At 34.0% G+C, this 22262-nt stretch overlaps 1 protein-coding gene across 3 annotated transcripts in view; it reads left to right on the top strand.

Annotated features, from left to right (window-relative positions):
* The window catches only part of LOC105323965 (tyrosine-protein kinase JAK2), a 52693-nt gene that overhangs the window by 17501 nt on the left and 12930 nt on the right, over window positions 1-22262 (top strand). For all 3 annotated transcript variants that reach the window (XM_066072856.1, XM_066072857.1, XM_066072855.1), the window contains exons 6-17: window positions 3866-4137; window positions 5021-5155; window positions 7274-7414; window positions 7826-7901; window positions 9184-9306; window positions 9785-9867; window positions 11858-12087; window positions 12872-13070; window positions 13413-13531; window positions 13894-14066; window positions 14378-14647; window positions 16627-16676. In XM_066072856.1, coding sequence (XP_065928928.1) covers window positions 3866-4137; window positions 5021-5155; window positions 7274-7414; window positions 7826-7901; window positions 9184-9306; window positions 9785-9867; window positions 11858-12087; window positions 12872-13070; window positions 13413-13531; window positions 13894-14066; window positions 14378-14647; window positions 16627-16676 — 1871 coding nt within the window. The remainder of the gene's footprint in view (window positions 1-3865; window positions 4138-5020; window positions 5156-7273; window positions 7415-7825; window positions 7902-9183; window positions 9307-9784; window positions 9868-11857; window positions 12088-12871; window positions 13071-13412; window positions 13532-13893; window positions 14067-14377; window positions 14648-16626; window positions 16677-22262) is intronic.

Raw genomic sequence — 22262 nt, 5'->3', positions numbered from 1 at the left:
TTCAAAGCGGAGAAAACCTTGAAACTGTAGAAAAAGGGGGGTGCATTTTTAAAATCTTCTTAAGAACCACCGAGGCAAATTCAATGTAGTTTAGCATAAATTATCCTTATGGGAAGGAAAATATAAATTGCAAAAATTAAGGGGTAATTCTGTTTCAAATCTGAGTTATTACAAAAATAATAATATAGGAAAGGCGTGTTTCAATCAGTTTAAAAGCCTCGGGTTCGGCATTCGGTAAAATGGGTAGGCAAGACTTGGCCTGGGCATAACAAAAGATTGGCAGTTATTAATCTGCCAATCTCATTAAAATTTCAGGATATTTGATGGACTTGTATATTTGTATTCGCTGTAAATATTGCTGCAAAATAATGCGTATTTGGAATTGACGATTGCCGATTTGCCCGGCTTTTATTTTGCCAAGGCCCGGGTTTGCATACCCATTTTACCATGACTCGTATTCCATACTTCTGAAATGAGGTTCTTTGTTTAAAGCAGCCATGACATTATACGAAAAAGGGTCGACCTGACTATGGTGAATTTGCTTGTTGTGCAACAGTTCGCGTATGAAGGGAAATTTTGAAACATGCAAAATATATTGGTGCCGATTTTTGTAAATCGAAAAAAGTAAATTGAGGCTAAATATTTCAATGCGTTGACAGTTTTCACACATGACGTTGGTATTAGCTTATTCTGATTTTCGTTTCGTTTTCATTATTTATGCTTTGTAACCTGGAAACTATCGTCTGTATTTCGTGATTTTTACGTATCAAATCAAACAGAGACTTCGGTAAATCAAACAGTTAACTGTTTACCTGCGCAAATTAAGCAAAATCTGATGTAGGGGTACTGAAATACAATTCATTCTATCGGTAATTCGCATAGGCATTATCTTTTGCGTAATGGTAGATTACTGCAATAGGTTTTGTTGAGATGCTCGGCATTTTCTCGAGTTTATTCAGTTTAAATAGGGTTTGATATCGCTGACGGAAATATGTAGGCATATACATGTATATATATGATTCATTTCGATAAAATAAATAGTGTTCTTTATTTGTTATACAGTCGTGTAGTGCATGTTTCTTGTGTTTAATTGTTTACAATTTTTTTTTTACTAACCATATTTGAGTGTTAATTAAGCTTCGAATTATAAGCAAGATACCGAGATTTGCTCACAATTCTATGTTTGTACGCAGATCTTAAAAACTAAAGATTAAAAAAGTAAAAAAATTGTCAATATTTATTAAGAAAATTTTCAAAGTCTGTTCTTCCAGAAACCAACTTTAACAACTTATTGTATTGTAAACTTAACCTTTTTAGCTCACCTGAGGGTTGGGCGACAATGGGGGGTAAAGGTTTAACAAATGAATATATAGAGTAAATCTTCTTCTCAGAAATTAATTAGCCAGGAAAGCTGAAACTTGTGTGGAACCATCCTCAGGTAGTGTAGATTCAAATTTGTGAAAATCATGACCCCGGGGGTAGGATGGGGCCACAATGGGGGATCGAAGTTTAACATATGAATACATAAAGTAAATCTTTAAAAATTTTCTTCTTAGAAACTAATCGGCCAGGAAAGCTGACACTTGTGTGGAAGCATCCTCAGGTAGTGTAGATTCAAAGTTGTGAAAATCATGACCCCCGGGGTATGATGGGGCCACAATGGTGGGTCGAAGTTTTACATAGGAATATATACAGTAAATCTTTAAAAATCTTCTTCTCAGAAACTAATCAGCCAGGAAAGCTGAAACTTATGTGAAAGCATCCTCAGGTAGTGTAAATTCAAAGTTTTGAAAATGATGACCCCCGGGGGTAGGGTAGGGCCACAATGGTGGGTCGAAGTTTTACATAGGAATATATAGAGTAAATCTTTAAAAATCTTCTTCTCAGAAACTAATCAGCCAGGAAAGCTGACACTTGTGTGGATGCATCCTCAGGTAGTGGAGATTCAAATTTGTGAAAATAATTACCCCTGTAGGTAGGTGGGGGCCACAACGGGGGGTCGAAATTTAACATATGATTATATAGAGTAAATCTTTAAAAATCTACTTCTCCGAAACTAATTAGCCAGGAAAGCTGAAACTTGTGTGGAACTATCCTCAGGTAGTGTAGATTCAAATTTGTGAAAATCATGACCCCTGGGGGTAGGTTTGGGCCACAATGGGAGGTCGATGTTTTACATAGGAATAAACAGAGTAAATCTTTAAAAATCTTCTTCTCAGAAACTAATTAGCCAGGAAAGCTGAAACTTGTGTGAAAGCATCCTCAGGTAGTGTAGTCTCAAAGTTGTGAAAATCATGATCCCCAGGGGTAGGGTGGGGCCACAATGGGGAGTCAAAGTTTATCAAAGGAATATATAGGGTAAATTTTTAAAAATCTTCTCAGAAACTAATCAGCCAGATGATTCTTCATAATTATTAAGACTTTGGCCCCAGGACAATTCTTTGGCCTCACGAGAAGGTTCAGAGTTTGATGTACGTTTATATCCAATAAATAAACTATTGTTAAGGATCTTTTTGAGAACTGCAATACTCAATATATGATATGACTTGATATGACTATAAAATCATCCTGTTAGAAAAGGGACTAATGATTATAAACATAAGAATATCCAGGGAAAAATGGATTTTATTTATACAGGATCTACATGTATTATTGTACATTGTCCAGATAGTTTGTATTATGACTCCATTAAGCTGATTTTATCATACCTATTGGTCCTCAGGTGAGCGATGTGGCCCGTGGGCCTCTTGTCTTCGTATACAATCAATTTTACTCTATATACAATTATTGTGGTAGTAATTGCATTATATAAATTATGGATGTCAAAGTTGGAAGTTTTCATTATTCAAATAATTGGTTGCAGTAAAAAGATAGTCAGATGTTTGAAACATTTTTAGTAAATAAAGTTTTGTTTTGAGCTATTTAGTCGCCTATAGTCATAGATGACAGGCACACACACACACACACACACATGTTTTATACTAACAAATATCTTTTACATCACATATGTAAAAATTAATGAACATTTAACATCTATGGAAGACATTTACCATACTTATGTTTCTTTATAAAATCTGTCTACATGATTGTTATGTTGATATTATGTTTATTTTGCTCGTATTTTGGGTGATGGAATGATATGACGGGAGAATTATGTGTCTTTGGTGTATATAAAAGGAATAAGGAATCATTCTTTTAGTAAGGTGAGGTGATCAATTATGGTCAGGGGTTGTCAAATGATCATGCCGACCATATTTGATCATGTCATAATATTCAAAGAATGGTTCTCTATTACTTATATTTATAAAACTTTATAAAACTTTTAGTAGTTGTACTATTAAATATTAAAATATTAGTCATTGATGAAATGTATTGGACTATATTTATTACAAAATTGAATTGTATATAGTGTTATCACTGACAAATTTCAGACAATGAAAATGAAAATATACAAGACTAGTATGGTACAGTCAAACTTCGTTATCTCGAACTAAATGGGACTGTTTAAAAACATCGAGATATTCGAGTATTTGAGATATCGAGGGTAAAATACTTTAAAAGATAATTGGTTGGGACTTACAAATCACTTCTACAAATCCATGGTATTTGAAATATCAGTGTTCGAGATATCGAAGTTCAACTGTAATTATCAAAAGCTAGCCCTACATCCACTAGGGTAAATAGAAGTCTGCATGGTTACATAATCAGATTCTTTAAAAACAAAACTGTCAAAACAAAAAATCAAGGATGGGCTTTTTTGTTTCATTAAGTAATTGTTTTTTTTTTGTTATTTAGCATGCAAATATATTAGACATACATGAATAATGATACTAATCTAGTTGTCAATTTAACATTTTCATTTTAGTACCAGCACAGCTGTACGAAAGTTAAAGACCAAATATCTGTCGGATGAGTATTATATACTGAAGCAGAGCATGCAAGTCTTTGATCAGCTGGCCATCTTGTTTTGTTATGGCGGACAAACCAGAAAGGGGTTGATTGATAAAAAAGAAAACATGTACTGTCTGGAAGGAGAGAATGAAGAAGAATTTGAAGACATCAACTGCCTCATAAAATATATGGCTGAAACCAGAAACCTGCTTCCAAAACATCCTATCAAGGTCAAACCACAGCAAGGTAAGCCACGAGAAAACATTTTAAGGTCATCTTACCAAAAACTGTCTGTCAAGATCAAACCTTTGGAAAGTTAACCAAATGTCAACTTTGTGAAATTAAACCTAAACCATTCTTTGAACATCAAACCTCTGCAAAATAAAAAGCAAGAAATGTCCTTAAAGTCAACTTTGTGATAGTAAACATCAATCATTATCTAAAGTTCAAAACGTCAGGAAGAATTTTTTTTATTTTATGTTGACTTTATAAAATAAACGCAAAACATTCTATTAAGGTCAAACCTCAGTAAGGTTAACCCCAAGACATTCTTCAATGTCAGTTAAGTCTGTGAAAGTAAACATGAAACTTGATGGATAAACCTAGGCAAGGTATAATACAAGACATCCAGTCCAATCCAATTTGAACCTATACATGATGAACCATGAAGTGTCTAGTGTGCACACGCAGCTTGAATTCTGGAAGGAATCCTGGTCGTAAAAGATCTGATCAAACCTTAACACACCAAAGTTCATTTGGACCTAAGAATTGCCAACCATATAATGTGTTATACCTTGGCATGGTTAAGTGAGGTATCAAGTGTAGCTCAAGATCTGTCTCTGAGTCAGGAAAATATCCCACATCAAAACAAGAAGCACTTTAAAAGTCTAGATTGTTATGAACCCCTTTGGCATTCATAGGCCTTTAAAAAAAAATAGAAAATTATTTCAAATAAGCTGCATGTCAGGACACATTGAATTCAAAATGTCTTTACTATAAATGATATTCCTAGACTAAGAGTAGAATTTTTATGTGCTAACCATGCAGGTTTTTATGTGCTTTAAGCTGCATTTATTTTATTTGTTTGTTTTTGGCTAAGGTTATCTGAATTGTGCTTCAATATTTACAGAGCCTGTGGATGTATTGAGAAAACTGTTTGTGGAAGAGATCATCCCTGATGATGATGAGGAGGCAGCCACGAACAATCAAAGAAGGAAACCCTATATTATCCTTCCTGAAGAGATCAAGATCAAGGAACTTAATGGTATGAAACAATATTGTTTAATATGATACAATATAATATCATATGTAATATTATAAAAAGTTATATGATACGATATGAAATTGTATCAATTTTTTTGATATTTTATGTTATGATATTGTATCATGATATTGTTAAGGACGTTGGATCCTGTGATCAAAAGTCTCTAAGTTTTTTCTAAAGTATTTATTTAACATCTACACACATATCTAAACCAAAATTCAAAACAAAATTGTGGGGTCTATATGCTCCTTTTTGTGCTACTGTATATTTAATATGACCTTTCTGCACTGAAAGTGCAAATTGCACATAAATCGCTTTTCCCTCTATAATTTTTTATCGAAATGAACCATGGTATCAAATACAAATTTACATTATTTAGAATTAATAAAATTAAAATTATCATAATGAAAAAGTTTGCAATTTCTTCACCTTATTGATATTTTGACCTTTTTGCACTGAAAAAATACTATTTTTATTCATAAACGATTCAACATGCAATTAAATAATTTAAAAGTCTCAAACTTTTTCTCAAATTATGACAAACTTGTCAAAAGAAACTTAAATATTCAGAAACTAAAACCAAAAGTATGTGTCTATAATGTAAATTTTGAGATATGGCATGAAATAAGCTAATTTTAGGGGAAAATTGGAGTTGATTTTTTCTTTAGTTTTATGAAATATCACTTAAACATGCCAATATATGTCGATAGAAATATTGAAATATTGTTGAAATATGTTTTTTGAAAAAACACGAAGATATCCCAATGCATAAACTATCTGAAAATTTGGTCTGCACGGAAAATGAGAAAGCTAAAATTACGGTACTCTAAAACAACTGAGTTATGAAAAATGTTCATTTTCTTCTTAAAAACCTTCCGCCACAGAATATAGTCCCTTACTACACTCTCTAAATATGGAATTTTTCCTTCACTTTTTTATTCAGTATAGTTTATTTGGCATTGTAAAAAAGGAATTAACAAGTAGAATTCATATATGACACAGAATTTCCAGACTAGAGGTGACCCAAAATGGCTACCCAAAATAAGAGGATCGAACCTCTTTTAGTATAGTATTGTATATTATGAAACAATATTTTATAATACTATATTGTATTATTAATTTATTATTTTATCACATGATACTATTACATAAGATATTGCAAAATATAATATTGTATCCTATGATACAAAATTGTAAATTCTATAATATTGTATCATACGATATTGTATAATATGATATTAGTTTCTGTAATATAGAATTATATCACATGAAATTGTATAATATTATACTGTAATATTATATAATATCGTATCATACGATATTGTATGATATGATATTGGTTTATGACATGATATATTATCACATCACATGAAATTATATTGTATGATATTGTAAAATATATTATTGTATCATATAATATTGTATTATATAATATTTTACTTTATCACATAATATTGTATCATTTGATATGATACAATGATGTACATATCAAATTATATTGTATCATATGATACAATATCATATTATGTATCAAAAATGATACAGTATCATACAATATCATACTATATTATACAATATAATATAATATGTTTCAATATTATGATGTAATATGATAATGTAAATAATATAATACTTTATTGTTTTATAGAATATGATATTGTATTATGTGATCAAATACTATAACGTATAACACAATACAATGTCATATCATACGTTTCAATATCATATCTCATCATTGTTTATTATGATATTTTATTGTATTATATGATATATGTTGTAAATATGATAGGATGCAATATTTAATATTATATTATTGTATTGATTTACATATGAACATATGATCATCATACAATTTTTTAACAGATGATATGCGATATTGTGTCAAAACAGAATCCATGAATATCCAAGATCATAAAGTATGATTTTCATTTAATATGATAAAGGTGAAGTCTCATAAGGGTGATGTCTCGTCTCGGTGAGCTTTGTAATCTGTGATTACCTATGTTTATGAAATTGCAATGTATCTCCACTGAGTCAACTCTTACTCTCTATGCTACTTTTATTTGCTGTTTTGTTATTGCATATTTAAATTATTTCATGTTTGTTGTCCTTGTTTAGTTTCCCTGCTAAATGCTGAGGTTGACTGCATGAGAACAGAGAATGCTGAAATGATTGGCCTGGAATGGATTGTGGCAGAAACTGAAATAAAACAAATACTGGAATGTAGGCTGGTCCCAGAAAGTGATCTTCTGAGTGCTGGTATGTATTTGAGTCTCCATTGTCGGAAACCCACAGTCGGTCTCGCTTCAGCGAGACAGATCATGGGTTTCTGTCAATGTCTCATTCTATCATCTCATACTCTATCTTTCTTGTTTCAAAGTCTCATACTATTTCTCTGTAAACATGTCTGTGTCTGGGTGAATTCAAGACGGGGTAAAACTGTTTACAAGTGTAGATGGGCGAACATTACACGGGGCAAAAATAACACAGGCTCTTGTTTCTGAGAAAAAAAATTATCCTATAGTATAATAATAACAATTATTATTATACTATATGGTAAATTTTTTTTTCTCAGAAACAAGTGCCTGTGAAAAATAACCATGGATACAGTATCTTTAATGGATGCTTGTCATGATGATGAATCATTTGTCTTGTTCTTGAACATTTCAGGGTTGGACCCCAATGATCTGTCTCATTTCAAAAGATGTTTGGATAATCTGGAGGAAGAGATGATGAAAAAACAGAGGTTTGTTCTTAAGAAAAGGAATACTATCGATATAAACATGTACACTGTTACTACCTGTTAATGTGTGTAAGTTTTTTTTCATCAGAAGATGTGTTTTTTCCTTTTATTTATCATTACCAAGTTATTTTCATTGCTTAAGTTTTAGGTAACCTTAAAATCATACATTAGATTTCACTTTCCAACAATTTGCTAACTTTTTACCATTTTATTATCTCTTTGAACTCCAATTGCCCTTAATTTTTTATGCCTGATAACCTGTGTCAGTATGACTAAATATTTGTCTGTGTTACCTTCATATATTAAAAAATTTTCCATCTCAAGACTTGTGACATTGTCTTATGATATAGTCTTAACCAAATAAATCATTATGTAGGGCTAATATTCAATTGTTTATATATATATATATATATATATATATATATATATATATATATATGTATGTATACACGTTCGCCCAGTGACTGAGTTAGACAGCATCTACTACAGTGAAAATTTATATTTACAGCAAAATTAAGTTAGGGATCAGGTACTACGCCTGATTTCAGAATTTACTGAGATTCCAGGATTTATGATTATTCAAAGTTCAAATAATTCCCTGTTTACAGTTGAACTTCGGTATCTCAATTACTGATATCTCGAATACAATGGATATGTTGCAGTGTTCTGATTTTATAAGTATTTTACCCTCAATATCTCGAATGCTCGGATATCTCAAAGTTTTTAAACAGCCCCATTTAATTAGTTCAAGATAACGAAGTTTGACTGTATGTTACATGTATGTCATATAAGGCCAAAAAATAAAATATGTGTGTTTCCGGTTTCCCGACCTACCCTATTTTTTATGCGCCGACCCTAACACTTTTTATTCCAAATCCAGATTACCAACCGTAATTGGTTTAAACAATAGAGTCTTTACAAATCAGAGTTCAAAAAACGCTTGTAACAATTCAATAGAAAACACCACTTATCAAAGCATTTTAAAGATTTCTTAGTGTAGATTGACAGTATGGATGAAAGTTATCTTAAACTAAAAAAAAAAAAGAAAAAAAAAAAAAGCCGACCTACCTACCTTATTTTAAAATTTGATGAAATAGGAAACACACATATATTTTTTTTTGGCCTAATGTCATATACATAGTATTTGTTTCACATTGGCAACATGCAGTTACACTTTGAATTTACAACTGATGAACTGGTAATTGTATTTATTGAATTAAAACACTATTCTGGTAATTGGAGTTTAGTTACCAGTAATTCAATTCTGAATGGTATTGCCTTACAGATATGATGTAGCACTGTCTCATTGTAAAGGCATGAAGGAGGTCTTTGAAGAAAGCAACTTGGAACAGCTGAAGAGTTTCCTAAAATTGAATGATCTTGACATTCTGAAGATGGTGTTCTTTAGGTAAAAGAAAAAGAATAGTTAAAAAGTGGGTATCTAGAGAGGGTATTTTAACTATGCTTTTTTATTTTTACACAAAAAAAGCCTTGTTAAAAATGTGGAGCACCTCAAAGGGAACCCACATTTTTAACTATGCTCGTTTTTCTAAACAAGCCCCTGTGATCCATGCACTGATCTAAATTGGGGGGAGTAGGTGAAGAGAATTGGGTCCTCTTTGCTATGTCTGCAGAAATTTCAGCAAGATATATCTAGTCTAAAAATTTTGAACTAGCTGGTATACCTCCAAAAAGATGTCAATTATTCTAAGTTACAGAATTATTAGTCTATACAAATTTCACTGAGGTTACGCCTGCACGATTCGTTCATGACTCTTCTCACATGTAGCAAATTGGGCACTGTAGAATATTTTGTATCATTGTTTAAACATTAACGGTGATTGTAAATCTATTCAATTTCTTCATTATTTTAGTTTTTGTTACAGAAAAACAGTAATGGCTTCCCCAACCCTTGTAACAGAAGACCCCCCGGGACCTTCAACCATTGGATATGGAGCAGACTCGCACAGTAATCCTGTTTTTACTAGGCCAAATAATATCAAATCTGTGTTTCTCAGACACTACCCCATAATATCAAGTGATGAACAAATATTTTCTAATTTGTGTTTATTCTTAATATTAAACAAACATTTCATTTAAATATAATATCATCAATATGTTTTTTGTTTTATCAATAAAAAATATTGAGGATTGAGTAAATATGTACTGGTTTGTAGGGTTAATTATAATTCTATTGTGTAATGACCTGATATCGAATGACCTGATGCATCCAGGTATTCAAGTTAGTGTCATGTTTGGAAGGAATATTTTTTAACGAGGATTATTTTTAAAGCTCTTATTACGAATTTTTATATATATTTAAAAATTTTATTCATTTATGAAAAAGGAAAAAGTAAACTTTGATTTTTTATGGAAAAAATTTCACTGGAACGGGTTGACATGGATTATGGATACAGTTCACATAAAAGAAAACCTGGTTTGCTGTCACACGACATTGACAGCTTTTCACTTGCTCTTATGATTCTATGACTGATGGTGAAATTTTGGTTGATCATTAGAAATGTCTTGCCAAGCATTAAATACTTGTAATGTGCAGAAAAATTACACAGATGATATGTTACAGATAAATACTGTTTAGGGCCCTTCTAACCCAAAGAATTATCTGAAATCTACAGCAATTTTGATAGTAATTTCTGATTTTCAGTTTTGAATTAACCGTTCGCCCAACCACCTGAGAATGAGATGCATAACTTTTGGCACGGGCGAACAAATTTGTTAGTACGAGCACCCGACTGGACGTGGATATTTTTTGAGCCATTTGTTTATAATACCAGGATCGGGGTTTAAATTTTTTAAACTAATTCTTGTCACTCTATTGCTTTCCTTTTATGGTCAATTAACAAGTAAACAGTCAATAAAAGCATTTAATTCACGTACACAATGCATGACTTGTAATCATGATGGCGAAGTAGAGTCCCCATTTATGCTCGGAATAATATAGGGTAATCTCGTCGAGGCTGAAACATTTTGACGCTGGTACGTCTCTTCCGAATCACAGACTAGTGCGACATAGTGATTTTGTAAAATTTGCCCCAACTTTGGCTGGTTGTTACGAAAGAAATACGCTGAATTACATCGACCGCCTGCTTCAACTTTTTACTTTGAACTGGGTCAGGGTCTGTGGTGCTATTCACTAATTGGGTCAGGGTCTTTGGTGCTATTCACTGAATGGGTCAGGGTCTGCGGTGCTATTCACTGAATGGGTCAGCGTCTGTGGTGCTATTCACTGATTGGCTCTAGCTATCAGATATCTAAAATGCAGAATTCTGAACGAATTTTCAATGGGTTCTCCAAAGAAAAAATCCGGTTATTGAAATGGTGAAAAAGGCAGGTGGACGGGCAGCTGCCAAAAGGGTACCCTAAATGTACGGATAACTGCTCCTACAGTTTTCAAGATAGGAAGTTGTTCTTTTGAAGATCAATTGTACATATATCAGAGGTGTGCATTGTGCTAGAATTTCGATTTTTGATAATTGATGAAAAAAAATACGAGCTGTTGAACTTCATTTTCTCGAAGAATATTGCGTATAGGGTACTCCATATTTCTGGATAGGTAGTGTTTATCAATTCAGGGTTGACATGGATTATGGATACAGTTCACATAAAAAAAAACCTGTTTGCTGTCTTAATGACAGATGTTCACTTGTTTTTAGACCTATCAAAGCTCAGTTCTATTTTAAAATTTAACTTTTGACCATTATAGGAATGAAAAAGGAAATTCCATATCTTAACAATACTTTTATTGTCAACCATTACTTTGATTTCATGACCTCGAGATTTTTATACCATATCTTAAACAATGTTTTCTGTATTAAATGTCAGTATCTCAAAGTGTTCCATTTTTTTCTCATTTGAATAATCAGAATTAAATTATGATTGTCTATGCACCGTTTGCTATGCACACCTCTATACTGTCAATATCTTAATTTTCTTGACAGAATGTCAGCCCCTAAGGCCAATGCTGTCCCCTACATTACCTTCAGTGAATGCTGCTTTCATTCCTCCTGCGCCTTTCATGCCAACTCCAAGTCGTGCCTCACTGAATACGGAAAGCCTGAGTAACAAAGCTACTGGGGTCTATAACCGGTCCCTGCCAGAACTCCCGTTAGATTTCAAATACATCATCAGCTCCCGCAGACTGCAAATTCAGGAGAAGCAACTAGGATCTGTAAGCAATTTAAATCAAAATATTTTTGAATCAGATGGGATTATTATATGTGGAAATGAAAAGGTTTTCAAATTTTGTCACAAGAATATAATTGTCTATTGTCATTTAATCAATATAAGTATATAATATGTATCATTAAATCTGATCATCAAAATATTTGAGTTCATATACATATTGACATATTTCAATAATGAATAATGGTATTTCATTTTATGTTACTGTGTGATAGAATTGACATTTATTTAGACTGAGAGGTACTTTTCTCGCATTATCACCGGTGTGAGATTGGTTTGTCCGGTGTGAGACAGCAGTGTGAGATTTTTCTGTCTTACACTGTGTATTACTACGCCGTTTTAAAACGTAAACAAACGTTGTCTGCTGTAGGGAAATGCAAAATGGTGCATTGAGATTATCCATTAAGTAATTGTGTTGCTTAATTAATTACAATTTATCATATTTTTAATTAAAAAACTGTCGTATGCTATAATTTTGACTTGCACTATTTGAAGCACGCGGAGGGATAAACCGATAGTAATCTTTTAAACGTCATAACAGAAAGTTGTCAAACATCATTATTTAAGGTAATATAATGCGAGAAAAATAATCATTCATTATATACTCGTGTGGGATAGTGAAGTTCAACCTCGGGGCCAAGATTCACGGTCTAGAACTCGGCACAGCCTCGTCCTAGACCGTGAATCTTGTCCCCTCGGTGGAATTTCACTATCCCACACTCGTAATAAGGAATGATTCTATTATTCACAATTTTTTTCTGTATGTTTAGGGGCACTATGGTGTTGTGAAAGAGGGTATGCTTTTTGCCAGCCAAGATGACCGATCAAATCCACAAAAGATAGCAGCAAAAGAGTTGAAGGGGGATTTCCTGAATGTTATTGACAGTGAAGAATTCAAAGAAGAGGCTGTGCTGATGTCTAAACTGGAGCACGATAATGTGGTCAAGTTTTTGGGAATCAGCGACAACAGTACGTAGAAAATCAACACTGAAACGATTCTCAAAAATACATACAATTATTAGTTGGAGCTGTTCCGTTATCAAAGTAGAATTCATGTACCAGTACTATGTTGTAAATAAATGTTATTAATCAATAAGGAGGTTGTACTGTCAATTTTTCTTATAATCTTACTTGTATGAAAAACTCAATGTAAACGATTTAATTTATTTAAAAATCACATCACATCTATCTGTACATGTGAATATTCAACAGACTCTTAATTCATGTCCAGAGGTAGATGATACTTTAACTGTCTTAAAATGACCCTAACCAATGGGCCTCTTCAATTTGATTCTTGATGTATCTATTTAGTGTTGATCCTAGAGTATGTTGAAAAAGGAGCCCTGAACATGTACCTTAGAAAATTTAGGAAACAGAACACCTACCTTCCTGTGTGGAGATTGATGAAGATGATAAGTGACGTGGCTCAGGTAGGAATTGTGGCTGAATCTGGCCACCATTTGAAATATGTGAAATGATTCACTATTGAGTGAAACAAAACTGAAGCCTTTTTTTTCTAATTGCTCAAACTTTTGCACTTCTTCAACACCACCTATGGCTTTCATTCAAAACAAGTCAAAATGCAGTGATTTGATATGGTAATGTGGAACCAGATAAAGAAATCTTAGGACGCTCATTCAAGCATGGTTGCAATGTATTTTTCTTGCAAAAATGACTGGTTGTATGGTAACATTTTCAATGTGGCATCTTGGAACTGACCTGTGGACTTATGGAGAGAACATGATTTTGTAGAAACATGTATTGTGATAAGTTGTTGGGAATTTTTTTTTAGGGAATGGCCTACCTAGCCAGTATGAGAGTCATCCATTGTGATTTGGCTGGAAGAAACGTTCTGTTGACTGATAAACTGGTGGCCAAGATTACAGACTTTGGGTTGGCAAAGATTTTGCAAAAAGATGAGGACTATTACACGAGATCCACTGGCAAAGAACTCCCTTTGATGTGGTCAGTTTATAATATGAACTATGTAAAATTACACAGTATACCTGCTTAAGATGTAATAAGGCTATGAATGTTAACTTAAGATATTTACTTGTGGCTATGCATAGAGTAAAGTGTTGAGAAATGAAGGATTCATGGAGAAAACATACACATTGAAATTGCTTAACTGTATTTCAAACATTTCTTTTAAGCAATTTTTCTTGGCTGAACTTGTTCAAATTGCATTCATAACCAGAATAATTTAATTCTTATGTATACTCTTGCAACTTTTTGAAATATGATTTATGAGTAATTGATCTGCGAACCATATCAAGGTGTTCTCCGGAGAGTATTGCCAACCGAAAATTCACAACCAAGGGGGACATTTGGAGCTACGGTATTCTGATGTGGGAGGTCTTTACTCACGCCAAGCCACCGGTTCTGTGCAGCAATTTCTCCAAGGAGGGATTCAAAAAATTGGAGGAGGGAAAACGCCTTAAGAGACCAACCCACTGTCCAGAATTGGTTTATCAATTCATGGAGAAGTGCTGGAAATTCAAGCCAGAAGAAAGGCCAGATTTCAATGAGGCTTGTCAGAGTTGCAGGTATGAATTTAAAGACATTAAGTTGATTATGTGTCATGTGTATGCATAATAAAATAAAACCACTACTTATCCTACAAGGAAATATACTGATTTTTGTTTTTAAAGCAGCACAAAACATAATTAATTTACTTTTTTATTCTAATGTTTTTTGATATACAACTATTAGTACAGAAATTCAAATTATTGACCATAATTATCAATATAAAAGAAAGTCAGCTCAACGCCTTTGTGGCCTTTCCGGCCTTTGATTTTATTTCTAGGGTTACAAAACTGCCGCTTGGTTTTCTGAGTTTAAGGGAAAAAAATAAAATTACAAAAAAGATCTCTTTATTTCCCCGACAGCAAATTTTTGACGGGATAGAGAGTTATTCGGTTTAAGATCGAGAAAGTAACAACATCCTGTCAAATATGGTGCGAGAAAACGTTCACATTGAATTTAGGTTTGTGTTTATTATGGCCCAGTTTAGTCTGAAATTTGCTTGTGTTTGCGGAAAATGCCAAGATCAACAACTTTTTTTTTTAATTCAATATATATCAAGTTTTTATGAAAAAAGGTGTTATATGTACACTGTGCATTTATATGTGTTTATCAGAGAAAAATGAAAAAATCCCTGCCTTGATAATTTACAGATCATCATCATAGATACACAGAAACATAATTCATACACATGCATATGAGTTTTTCTGGCCCACACATATCAAAGGGTTTCACTGCCATCTGCCAAAGTCTGTGTCCATGTTAAAAACCCCTGCTATACAACTGAGGCTAAATTTTGTTTTATTGGTAACAAAGATTTCTCTTAACAAATAAATTGGCAAATTATTTGTACCTAGCTAAAAAGTTAATATTATACAACTGTAACTAAAGATTCTTATAATGATAAATGACTCTATCCCTATAAAATGACCAACAAGAAAACATATTGACGCAAGCACCAAATGGGCCGCAAATTTTAACGGTAAAAAATGAGCCGGATAATTTTTTTTTTCTAAATGGAATTATAAATCTTATCTAAACTTCAGTTTAGGAAGATAATCATGGTTATATGATTGCATTAGCTTCTCAAAATATTGAAAGTTAACTAGGTCAGCTCAAATTTCCAGGTCTCTCGTATTTTTGCATAAATAATTGATATAGGTGTCATTTCATGATATTTTTCTACAACATGAAAATATAATTCATGCACGAAGTCATTTTATTTGACCTAGAACATAGAAATTCAAATATATCATGTATATAAAATTTCATGTTATTCAGGTCGCTTGTATTTCTCATATAATGTCTCGATAAAAACATGCCTAACACGACAGTCTATATATGACTTAATTTACATTTACAAATAAAAACATAAAATATGTAATATTTTTTAAAGGCATAAAACATATTTCTTCATGCAAATTTCCTTTTAAATCATAAAAATAAGCATAATATTAATTCTATAAAGAAAGACTATCCTGCAGAAACGCAGTTACAATATCTAAATGTATATCAAATAACGGACGCCTTCTGGCGGCCCGTAATAAACATTGCTACATGTTATGTCAAATCTGTATGTCCATTATTCTATTGCACTATTTCAGTGATATGTTACATAGATGCCATACTTTTCCCATGCTACTTTTGATGCAATACGTCACACACCCCTATCATGAAGTTGTCATTTATTATATTATTTAAAGAAAGGTGATGTCGTGAAAATTTTATTTGACCTCCTACAGAACATAACATTTTTGTGGTTCGTAAACCTAAAAAAAAAAAGAAAATTGGTGGTCAAAAAGTTTTTTAATGTTGTGTTTTGTAAACCTAAAAATAAAAAAATGCTGGCCTAATACAGTTTTTTTTGTATGGATGGAACTGTAGCTCCAATGTCCATCAACCCAAATGTCCTGTGGAGCTACAGTTCTGCAGCTATCTGTATTTAAAGATTGCTTATGATTCCACTTTTATGATCAATATTTTGTTTCTATTTTGTTTCTAGGGAGTTTGCAAAAATTTACCCGGAACCAGTGGTAGAACAAAGGGTGCCAGGTAGCAATTTTTACCTGAAATAATCTTTGCACATTAAAATTTATTTTTAACAAACATTGTTGAATTCTAATAAGAGTATATACTAAACATTTAACAAAGAGGTTATATTTTTTATTTTTTGTGGAGCACATGGCTAAGGAGAGGGCTCAAATAGGCAGATTGCCTGCTGCCCAATCCTATTATGTGATATTTTTACATAATAAAATATTGTTTAAACTGCCAGTTACTGAAAGGTCTTTGGTTCAAACCCCGCTGCTGTCGCTTGATGTTGTGTGTTATGCACTTAGACAAGGCACTTTATCTACATTGTCTCAGTCCACCTAGCTGAAATTGGGTACTGGCTACGCTGGGGGTTAACCTGCGGTGGACTGGTGTCCCATCCAGGGGGAGTCTATTACTCTCATCTGCTTAGCACCACGGGTACAGGAGATAAGCACCGGACGTATGAGCCTTCATGGCAAGGAGAAGGATTTAACTTTAACTTTTAACTTATATTTTTTAGCATAGTTAAGAGTGCTAATTAATTCAAGCTGGAGAGTTGACTTGTTCAATTTTTAGCTCAACAAGAACAAGTCGTGGAGAGCTTAATATGCTACACTCCGGCGTTGGTGTTGGCTTCAGCTTCCGGAGCTGGTCAGAGTTTTTGTTGCAGGTCCTAGGGACTGTATCAAAGTTATTACTAGTCATATCTTACCAAACTTGCATGGATGATGCATCTGGACCTACTTATGGACTTTAAAGACTTTGATGCTGAATCTGGCCCCTGAATTTCAGATGCTGGAGAAGGTCCAGGTTTTTGGAGCAGGGTTAAGTTTTTGGTGCAGGTGCCCTTTGATATCAATTTCTCAGTTACTACAGGTCCTAATTTTACCAAACTTGCATGGATGATGCCTGTTATAATACTAATCCACCTGACAGGCTTGAATGCTGAATCTGAGCCATAGGTTTTGGAGGAGATTGCAAAGGATAATATTGTATCATATGATATGTTTTTGTACAATATTTAATGTAGTATCATATATAATATATTGTAAGTATTATAGGATACAATAATTGTATTTTGTATTATTGTATTGATAAACATTGTATCTTATAATATCGTATGAAATGAATATATGATTATCTTACAATTTTTATACATATGAAATACAATATTGTGTCAAAACAGTATCTATGAATATCCAAGATCATTAACTATCATTTTCATATAATATGATAAAGGTTGTCTTGTAAAGGTGATGCCTCATAAAGGTGATGCCTCGTCTTGGTGAACTTTGTAATCTGTGATTACCTATTTTAGCTCACCTGAGCAAAAGGCTCAAGTGAGCTTTTCTGATCACAATTTGTCCGTTGTCTGTCGTTGTCCTCGCCGTCATTGTAAACTTTTCACATTTTCATCTTCTTCTCAAGAACCACTGGGCAGATTTTAACCAAATTTGGCACAAAGCACCACTAGGTGAAAAGCTCAAACTTGTGTGGAGGCATCCTCAGGTAGTGTAGATTCAAGTTTGTTCAAATCATGGTCCCCGGGGGTAGGGTGGAGCCACAATTGGGGGATCAAGTTTTACATAGGAATATATAGAGAAAATCTTAAAAAATCTTCTTCACAAAAACTATTAGGCCAGAAAAGCTCAAATTAGAATGGAAGCATCCTCAGGTAGTGTAGATTCAAGTTTGTTCAAATCGTGGTCCCCAGGGGTAGGGTGGCGCCACAATTGGGGGGGATCAAGCTTAACGTATGAATATAAAGAGATCTTAAAAATCTTCTTCTCAAAAACTTTTAGGCCAGAAAAGCTCAAATTAAAATGGAAGCATCCTCAGGTACTGACAGGTAGTGTACATTCAAGTTTGTTCAAATCATGGGGCCACAATAGGGGGATCAAGTTTTACATAGGAATATATAGAGAAAGTTTTTAAAAATCTTCTTCTCAAAAACTATTAGGCCAGAAAAGCTCAAATTAAAATAGAAGCATCCTCAGGTAGCGTAGATTCAAGTTTGTTCAAATCAAAGTCCCTGGAGGTAGGGTGGGGCCACAATGGGGGGATCAATTTTTACACAGGAATCTATAGAGAAAATCTTTAAAAATCTTCTTCTCAAAAACTATTTGGCCAGGAAAGCTCAAATTTGAGTGGAAGCATATGCAGATAGTGTAGATTCAAGTTTGTTCAAATCATGGGGGGAGGGTGGGGCACAATGGGGGGATAAATTTTTATACAGGAATATATAGAGAAAATCTTTTAAAAAAAATTCTTCTAAGGTCAGAAGATTCCTTGAGAATCTTTTTTTTATCTCCTCGTAATGAAGAGTTCAAATAAAAAATATTAATTTTAAAATTACTTTAAAAATGATCAAAATTTACTTGAGTGTGGTAATATGTCTAGATGGTCAAGTGGTTAGAACCGTGGCCGCTCAGTGCCAGAAGTGTATGGGTTCTAGAGGTTGTGAGTTCAAAGCCCCGCCCCGGCGGAGATATAGTTCTATTATAGTGAATTTTGCTGTGGTGTATTGATTTTTTACATCAGCAATTGAAGTGTATTTTAAAGAAGATTATATAGGAAATTGCATACTCTAGTATTTTGTAGAAATGCCTGGTAAGGTACCCTAATTTTTTGCAAGAAGGCTTGTCAGAGTAGTAGTAAACCATTAACAAATTCCTGAAAAAAGTTATCTAAAATTGAGGAACGTGTCGTCTGACCTTAAAAACTATTTGGCTAAGAAAGCTCAAATTGGTGTTTAACCATCCTCAGATAATGTAGATTCAAGTTTGTTCAAATCATAGTCCCTGGGGGTAGGGGGGGGGGGGCCACAATGGGGATAAATTTTTATATATAGAGAAAATCTTTAAAAATCTTCTTCTCAAAATTATTAGGCCAGGAAAGCTCAAATTTGAGTGGAGCATCCCCAGATCGTATAGATTCAAGTTTGTTTAAATAATAATCCAGGGGTAGGGTGAGGCCACAATGGGGGATGAATTTTTACATAGGAATATTTAGAGAAAATCTTTAAAAATCTTCTTTTTAAAGACTATTTGGCCAGAAAAGCTTAAACTTGTGTAGAGGCTTCCTCGGGTAGTGTAAATTCAAGTTTGCAAAATCACAGTCCCTAGTGGTGGGGCTGGGTCATGATGGCGGTTTGAATTTTTACATAGGAATATATAGAAAAAAAATTTTAAAATATTCTGGGAAAGTTTTCGGTCCAAAACTCAGTACTTAGTGTGAAAGCACAGGTTATGCAGATTTAAGTTTGATTAAACCATGATTCCCTAGAGAAAAGTGGAGGTACAAAATTTGGGGGGGGGGGGGGGGGGAGGAGGGTATATAGGAATAGAGAAAAATCTTCTTACAGGCACAACAACAAAAGGGGCTTGGTATTTACCCCCCAAAAAGAGGTGGATAAAAATTGGCAGATTTTCAATTTTTTTAGCAAGATCTACTGTACTTAGTTGTCGAGATATTTTGATACTGTAATGCTAATTTGATCAGAATTAAGGCAATTGTTGCTCAGGTGAGCGATGTGGCCCGTGGGCCTCTTGTTTATTTACTATTAAACAACTTTTATTTGTGTGTGTCAAATTTTTTTCAATGTACGTGAGAGCCCTCTTCATCGCAAATATTTCTCGCCACTAACCAGTCCTCAAGTGTCTCCTGTATTTTGTCACTGGAAAATCTACATCTTGGTATTGAAAGTCACATGTAGTTGCCATCAGACAGTTTGTTTCGGTAAATCGCTATTTAAAGTTGTCGTGAATGAAAGTTGATTTACAGTACTGTACAACAATGCAGAAAAGTGTCACCAATTTAAAAGGGTGAATTTGTAGAGTTATGAGTGTGGTAGAGTCAGGTATACTGTGGAATCATTAGATTTCGTGGTGGCTCAATTTTCGTGGAATTCGTGGGTAACTCTCATCCACGAATTAACATCCTCCACGAATTATATATTAGGGTTAAAAAGTCATATTTCGTTTTGTAGGTATAAGAAAATACACGAAATTACATCCCCACGAACCTATAAAATTTCAGCAATCCACGAAAATTGGCCCCCATGAAATATGATGATTCCACAGTATGGCATTCCTACTAGCTTTGGTCAGTGGGTTGACCCTTCAGCTCGATCTGTAGAGTGCTGGACTGGTGTTCCAGAGGACCTGGGTTCAAAACCCAGCAGAGGCAAAAAGTGTCTCTGTTTCATAAGATCGTTCTAAAAGTTTATTCTCCTAAGTTTTTAGCTCACAAAGACGAAGTCAGGGGGAGCTTATGCGTCGGCGTCGGCGTCCGGACCTGGTTAAAGTTTTTGTTGCAGGTCCTGTATCTAAGCTATTACTTGTTCTATCTTCACCAAACTTGCATGGATGATGCATCTGGACCTACTTATGGACTTGAAAGACTTGGATGCTGAATCTGAGTCCTAAATTTCAGATGCTGGAGGAGGTTAATGTTGTTGGACCAGGTTAAAGTTTTTGTTGCAGGTGCCTTTTGATAGCAATATCTAAGTTACTGCAGGTCCGTCCTTCACCAAACTTGCATGGATGGTGTGTCTTATGATACTGATGCACCAAACAGGCTTGAATGCTGAATCTGAGCTATAGGTTTCGGATGTTGGAGGAGGTTAAGGTTTTTGGAGCAGGTTAAAGTTTTTGTTGCAGGTGCCCTCTGATGATTATATCTTAGTTAAGTACTACTTGTCCTAACTTCACCAGACTTCTATGGATATGATACTGATGCACCAGACAGGCTTGAATGCTGAATCTGAGCTATAGGTTTCGGATGTTGGAGGAGGTTAAGGTTTTTGTAGCAGGTTAAAGTTTTTGTTGCAGGCGCTCTTTGATAGCAATATCTAAGTTACTGCTGGTCTGTACTTCACCAAACTTGCATGGATGGTGTGTCTTATGATGCTGATGCACCAGGCAGGCTTGGGTGCTGAACCTGAGCTATAGGTTACAGATGCTGAAGTAGGTTAAGGTTTTTAGAGCTGGTTAAAGTTTTTGTTGCAGGTGCCCTCTGATGATTATATCTTAGTTAAGTACTACTTGTCCTAACTTCACCAGACTTCTATGGATATGATACTGATGCACCAGACAGGCTTGAATGCTGAATCTGAGCTATAGGTTTCGGATGTTGGAGGAGGTTATGGTTTTTGGAGCAGGTTAAAGTTTTTGTTGCAGGTGCCCTTTGATAGCAATATCTAAGTTACTGCTGGTCCGTACTTCACCAAACTTGCATGGATGGTGTGTCTTATGATACTGATGCACCAGGCAGGCTTGGGTGCTGAATCTGAGCTATAGGTTACAGATGCTGAAGTAGGTTAAGGTTTTTAGAGCTGGTTAAAGTTTTTGTTGCAGGTGCCCTCTGATGATTATATCTTAGTTATTACTTGTCCTAACTTCACTAGACTTCCATGGATGGTGCGTCTTATGATACTGATGCACCTGACAGGCTTGAATGCTGAGTCTGAGCCATAGGTTTCAGATGCTTGATATGGTTAAGTTTTTTGGAACAGGTCACATGTTTAATAGATAATAGTACTATTTCATACTTGCACAGTTGACTAAACTGTAATATGAATGAATCACAGAGGAAGCTTCAGAT

This window comes from Magallana gigas, chromosome 10 (assembly GCF_963853765.1).
Source record: "Magallana gigas chromosome 10, xbMagGiga1.1, whole genome shotgun sequence".
Lineage (NCBI taxonomy): Eukaryota > Metazoa > Mollusca > Bivalvia > Ostreida > Ostreidae > Magallana > Magallana gigas.
Note: the sequence above shows the minus strand (reverse complement) of the source record. Positions and strands in the feature narration are given on the sequence as shown.